At 41.7% G+C, this 7,205-nt stretch overlaps 1 protein-coding gene across 1 annotated transcript; it reads right to left on the reverse strand.

Moving 5' to 3' along the window:
- Window positions 1-2,591: 2,591 nt before the first annotated feature.
- Window positions 2,592-3,536, reverse strand: LOC308423828 (olfactory receptor 2A12-like; the record flags this gene model as incomplete). Its single annotated transcript, XM_080920602.1, has 1 exon — window positions 2,592-3,536. One exon carries the CDS (start codon window positions 3,534-3,536, stop codon window positions 2,592-2,594), a length of 945 nt encoding a protein of 314 aa, XP_080776728.1.
- Window positions 3,537-7,205: the final 3,669 nt, after the last annotated feature.

Raw genomic sequence — 7,205 nt, forward strand, 5'->3', positions numbered from 1 at the left:
GATACAACTTCAATTCCATGTCTGCAATGTGCCCTTGGTGTGAATCTTTTCACTAACCAACAACTACCGTCCTGAAGAAAAGTTCTTATGTTATACAGACACATATGGCTGCAGATTAGGCTCAAGTGTTTCTTGACATGCTGGTAAATGTCAACTTTTGGAAGAACTGGAGAGCCCAAAGCTGGTAGTAACAAGAGGCACAGCAGACTGCAGAGGGCTAAGCAGAAGCTTTGGATATTTTTTTGCCTGGTGGGTATCAGTGTGTAATTTAAACTACAGCAATTTGAGATTTGTTCATTGCTTAGTGTCTTGCATCTTCATTTGTGTGGCCCTTTGAGCCTGCTATGTGCTAGCACTAGAATGGGGTTTATAGGCATTCTGTATAAACAAGACAGACACTAGGCATTTACTGACCATGGCCCAGACTAACAGTGCACATTTTATGTTAAATGAAGTTTGTGAACACTATAGTTCTAGTCACCTAGAAATAAGGCTGGAAATATGTTCTCTATACTATTACACCATGCGAAAATTCTGCCAATTAAGGTGGAAGTCCACCACTGTCCAGATAGCCTCTGGGCTTGGAGTGTAATGGGAGACTCTCTTTCTTTGTAGGGTTTCTCTGCCCTTGTCTGTGGGGTTTAAACCCCCACCCACCATGCTTCTACCTGAGGAAAGTCACTTAGCTTCAGTTAGATTACAGGATCCATTTTCTGTCTCCTGATCAGAACCTGTTTAGCTAGCACCTGAGATTCTTGAGATGCTTCCCCATGCTAATGCGCCAATGCAGTACCTTAAGCCCTTAGTCAAAGACCTTTAATCCCAGTCACTTGGAAGTAGAAGCAAGTGTGTCTCTGTGAGTTTTAGGCCAACCTGATTACACAGTGAGTTCTAGGCCAGCCAGGGATACATAGTTAAACCTTGCCTTAAAAACAAACAAGCAAACAAACAAACAAAAACAAATAAAACTTAATAAAATACAATACATACATTGAATATAAACTAATAAAAATTAAGTAAAATTTGCCACTATTCTAATACATTTCAAAGATTCTTTTTATTTACTACTATTCTATTTCAGAACTCCAAGAGTTTATAATCTAAGGAGGTGGAAGGAATTATAAAACTAAATATTTGAGAAACTTGCTTTATCCATTTCATCCTGAAGAGCAGAGGGGCTCATAAATCTCATTTCATCCACGAGGATCCCTGGGCTGTTAAAGGCAGGGCATTTCCTTCAGGTTGTAGCCTTGGGTAAATTGCCTACCTTTCAGTAAATACATTCTTAACACATATAATAATAAATTACTATCTTAAATTAAATTAAATCCAAGCAAAAGCTTAACAGAAGATTGAACAGACCAGTTTAAAGCTAGCTTAAAGAAATCTGGTCAGAGCCAGTTTAACTTTATTTTTTATTGTCTAATCTTCTTTAACAGTATTTTTAACAGATGCTCTAGAATAGGAGTTTCAGACAGTTGTGAGCTGTGGTGCTAGGAACTGAACGAAATCTACTGCAAGAACCATCTCTCCAGCCCTTTCCTGATTTTGTGTTTTTAAAGAAAGAAAAAATAAGATTGGACAAAGCATGACGAAAGATTAATGTGTCTACCTCTGTCTCTCTCAGTCACATGTCTATAGATAAGTAGTGATATAAACAGGTATATAGACTATAAATATAAATATATCGATAAATATACAATTACTGTTTATTTTATTATTAAATATGTATTTATTTTCTCAAAATTGAGATTTAAAATATAAAATTTAAATGGATCAAGTAAGAGGCTTGAGAGATGGCTCAAGGGTTAAGAGCATGTATTGCTCTTGTAAAGGACCCCAGTTTTGTTCCCAGCAGCCATATTAGATGGCTTACAAACACTTGTAAGTCTGGATCCTAGGGAATTTGGCTCACCACAGATACCTGCAATCATATGACTCACGTGCTTGTGCATGCGCGCGCGCGCACACACACACACACACACACACACACACACACAGAGAGAGAGAGAGAGAGAGAGAGAGAGAGAGAGAGAGAGAAACAGAGACATACACACCTGACAAAAGTCATTTTCTAAGACTGAGATCAGATTAGATCAATCACTAGCCACAGTTTGACAGATCTAAAGCCACCATTGCTCAGATACTATAGCATCTAGTACAAAAAAGCAATGCCAAGTATTAACAGCAAAGTGTTCATCAAACAGTAGCCCAAGCCAGTGTGGTCTCCCAGTCTACCTCACATCATTATCAAATCCAAATTCCTATGTACTGTGGAAAAATCTGTGCTCATGTTAAATATTCAGCTGAGCTTGTGCTGAAGTGACATAAACTTCTAGAAGTAAGGATCAAGCCCATAGAAACAATCAAACAATGTCTACCAACTTTAAGGACAGCCTTTAAAAAATAACCCTTTGCCTCCGGTACTTGACTGAGTCTTCATTGGAAGCTGAAAATGTAACAAGCAATGGTAGGACTCTGTTTAGGAATGGCCACAACCTCTTCTGATACTTAGAGCTCCAGGAAAACTCATGTTATTCAGAACTGATGTAAGCCAAAGGAGCTCTATCTAATCATCCAGTCTGGACTTACTAGGCTGTGCCTCTGTCTCCTAGTACTTTCAGAAAAGCACCCTTCACATCCTTATTCCGGAGGCTGTAGATGATGGGGTTGAGGAAAGCAGAGACAACATTGTAGAACAGAGCCAGCTTTTTGTCCCTCTCTGGGTCATACCACGAACCAGGCCTCATGTACATGATCATGGCTGGCCCATAAAACATGGTGACCACAGTGATGTGAGATGCACACGTAGAGAAGGATTTGAGCCTCCCCTGGGATGAGCGGATTCTTAAGATGGAGGCAAAGATGCAGGCATAAGAAGCCAGGATGAGGGAGAGAGGGACCAAAAGTAAGATGAAACCCAGGATGAAGTCCAGTCGGTCATTGAAGGATGTGTCTGCACAGGCCAACTTCAGGACAGCTGGGACCTCACAGAAGAAGTGGTTGATCTTGTAGGGACCACAGTAGGGCAGTCGCATTGTAAAAACAGTGTAGATCAGAGCACCAGTGATGCTGATGGACCAGCATATTGTAACCATCTTGATACACACGAGACGGCTCATGAGTACAGTGTAGTGGAGTGGGAAGCAGATAGCAACATACCTGTCATAGGCCATGATGGCGTAGAGAACACACTCCGCAATACCCAGGACCAGGAAGATAAACATCTGGGCTACACAAGCACCCCAGGAGATAGTCCTCCTTGGACACACCATGTTAACCAGCATCTGGGGCACAGTGGTAGTGACATAACTCATGTCTACCAAAGAGAGGATACTGAGAAAGAAGTACATGGGCGTGTGGAGGTGAGAGTCTAGGTAAATCAGGGAGATGATGAGGCCATTGCCCAGGAGGGTGATCATGTAGAGAAGAAGAAAAAAGATGAACAGGGCCACTCTGATCTGGGGTTCGCTGGAGAAGCCCAGAAGGATGAACTCAGACACTGAGCTACAGTTGCCCTTTCTAAGGGTCTGCATGGTGATCTGCCTGCTACAGAGAGATGAGCGCTTGGCAGTTCTGTCTGTGGCTGTAGGGGAGGCAGAGAGGCAGAGCCACATGCACAATGGCACACACAGTTGCTTCCAATGATGCAGTCAAATCTCTAGTGAGTTGAATGACAAAGAAATCAAAGCCAGGATTTGAGAGGTGTGACTGCTCACAGGATCATCCCTGGAAGCCACTCCATCCACAGAAGACAAGCAGTTAAGTGGCTGATTTTGCAGTATAGAATTCAGCTAACACAAGGCCACTGTCAGTTCATTTGACACTAGTCCTAGTAGGAGGTGGATCCCTTTGCTGAAGACTAACATGATAAATCTGAACGTCTGTGTTAGCAGGCTGTGTGTGCTTAGGGCACTACCAAGCCAGAGCTGCGCAGTAGATGCTGAAGTCACAGCTGAGCTTTAGCCGTGGAGGAGACAAGTGGACACCTTAAAAAGCTGATATAAAAAAGGTGGGAGAGCAAAGAAAAGATTACTACTAGTTTAGGTTATGTCCAAGTCTTGGTAAAAGATATTAATTTAGAATCCTTGACCTTATCAACAGATATTTTTAAAAATCCTAGGCAAATTATCTGGAGACAAAATTACTACAGTTTGTATTTGATGTAAATGTTTTACAGCATATTGGAAATATATTCAGGGTTTGGGTATGTAGTTCATCTGGGAGAATGCCTCTAACATGCACTAGGCTCAGTAGAACCCATGAACCTGGCATGGTGGCACATACCTGTAATTCCAGAATCAGGAGATGGAGACAGAGGACCAGAAGTTCAAGGTTACCCTCAGCTATATAGTGAATCAAAGGCCAGCCAGGGCTACACGGGGGAGCTTGTCTCAACAAATACCCAAAGATATTATACTATGATTTTGTTATGGCAATATTGTATTTGTCTAATAAATATTATGGCTTAAAATAGAAAAGAAAAACAATACCAAGTACCATAGGACAGGGCCTCACAGCATGGCACTGAGACAGAGACCCCTGTTCTAGCCTACTATTCTCAGCTCCCTTGAGGTGTATGCAGGCTTTGTTTTCTGAATTTAGGTATGTGAGGTTTTCTGTTGCCTTCCCGTGACTAAGTATTTAATCAGATTCTCCTGAGTGACCTGTGGTGGGGACTTATCCAGCTGTGTGACTGAGTGAACTCCTCCAACTGTCTCAGTCTCTCCAGCAGGTAAACAGAGATGAAACTTTAGTGGTCCAGCATTACAGCATGGCACATGCAACAGCATCTGCCTGTTTTCTCTTAATTTTGTGGGTCACAAGAGGAAGCAGTCTGTCTTCTGTTGCTCACACTGTGGGTCTACAGGACAGGTCCATTCTTCTCTTAAGTGTGCAGGGTAGGGCTGCAGTGGGCAGACCCAGGGGTGCTCTTGTGTCAGGTGAGGTTGGATGGTGGCGATCCAGCCCGCGAATCCCCGGGAATTACTTGCTTAGGCTGGTGAACAGAGCACAGAGTCTCTGGGTTGGATGAAAGGTACATACAGGAAGTCTAATCCACTTAAGACATTTCAGGCTGGAACTGGGAAGCTGGGCATCCTTTGGAAGTTTCTATTAGGAACTGAGATTTCTTCCTGCCGAGACTTAAAGTATCTCCAAGGATGTGAGCATGGAAACCAGGTGGTCAGAATGACAGCCCTGCCCTGTCCCACCTTGACGACTCCCAAGTGCCCCTTGAGTGCTACTGTAATTCCGAAGAGAGCACACCAGTCTTCTGGCCTCATTAACTGTTGTAGAATAATGATTACCTCACAGGAGCCTGCCTTGTGGAGGAGAGGCATAGGTCAACTGTGAGTACTGTACCAGCTAACAGGCTGGTCTCTGCTAATAACCTGTTAGAGCTTTTTAAGGCTCCCTTAAAATCATAAAATATGAGCTTTACCCCATAATAGAACAAAGAGATGAGAGCAAGTACACCCTGAAAATAGTATGTGTTTAAGAAATGGAAAAGACTCTCCTCTTCCCTTCCTTCCTCCTCCTCCTCTTTCTTTCTCTTTTCCTCCCCCTTCTTTTCATCTTCCCCCCTCTTCCTCTTCTCTCCTTCTTCATCCTCTTTTTCCTTCTTCTCTTCCCTTCCTCTTCCTGCTCCCATCGCTCTGAGGTCACCCCGCCAGCAAATGGACCAGATAAGGCTGGAGCCTCACTCAAATTGTACCTCCTTCTGTTCCAGCACACTTGTCTGTTTCTCAACAGTTTCTTTTATCTAACACTTAATCGTGGTGGTGTTAACTTCTACCTACATGCACTATGATTGAATTTGTGAAAATTCTGCCAAGAATTTCTCAGAGTGTTTATAAGGAATATGAGCCCATAACTCTTTATCTATAATATAGTTTCTTGATGTTTTTGGATTACACTGGTGATATGTAGACATAATATTTTTGTGCACTGTGTAAAGTTTACCCTTTTGTTATTCCAATGCTGGTCCCTCTGCTCTCATACCTTGTTTCAGTGCAGGTATGGAATTATTATGCTAAGGACAAGAGTCTTCTATGGTAAGTTTGTGTGAACAATTCTTACCATTTATTCTCTGCCTTGTCAATAAACGCTGATCTCCTAAACCGGGCAGAAGAAAGAATAGGGCAGAAGTGTCCACCAGCAAGGAGGGAAGAGGTGTGTGTGTGCATGCGTGCGTACGTGCATGTGTGTGTGTGTGTGTGTGTGTGTGTGTGTGTGTGTGTATTGTGCATTGTGAGGAGATTCAGACTGGCATGAGGAGGAGAGAGTCTGAAAGGACAGCATGAGAAAAAAAATCTGAAACTTAAAAGAGCCAGATCAATAATAAATCAAGTATCGTGGATTGGGGCTATAAGGGGGCCAGATTAGCACAGGGGTTTTTATAGATCATTTAACTGCGGTTGAGGTGCAGCTTGAAATAAATGGTTTTTCTATGTGGTTATTGGGGACTGGCAAAGGTTAAAGAAATACAGCTGCCTGATTAATCCACCTTACATGTTTATATGAAAGTCAATTCATGTTAACGGTACAAAGTTGAGAGAATAAATTGAGAACTCTGTGTCCTTAAATTTCCTAGGAGAGTTTGTGCAGACTTTGCATAATTTCTTGTTTGATTGGTAGTGTTCACACTGTGAAAGTGTTTTAACTTTGTATTTAAATAAAAAAATATATAATGGTTGTGCTGGCACAGGCTGTTAACTACAGGACTCAGGAGAAAGAGGCAGGCTTGGGTTCAGTCCCCAGCACCCACATAGCAGTTCACAGACATCTATACATTCCAGTTCCAGGGTATCTGATACCCTCTTCTGGCCTCTGTGGGCACTAGGAATGCAAATGGTGTACAGATATACATTCATGCAGGCAAAATACCAAAGACATAAAATAAGATTTAAAAACAACTTTATAATGCTTTTACTATCAGTGTTTATTCTTCTTTTATATTAGTGAATTCTCGTATCTTTGGTTTTTTTTTTTTTCTTTCTCTTTGCATTTAACTTGTTCATCTTTATCCAGTTCTCTAGGTAGAAGCAGGGGTCATTAATAGGCAACCTTTTTCTTTTCGAATATAAGAATCTTAGTTCGAGGAATCTTTTACTAAAGGCTGCTTTCAGCACAGCACTGAATTTTTGATATATCTTCACTTGTTACAAATGTTAATTTTCTTTGATTGATAGAGCTTTATAACT

Source organism: Micromys minutus, assembly GCF_963924665.1.
Source record: "Micromys minutus genome assembly, chromosome: 9".
Lineage (NCBI taxonomy): Eukaryota > Metazoa > Chordata > Mammalia > Rodentia > Muridae > Micromys > Micromys minutus.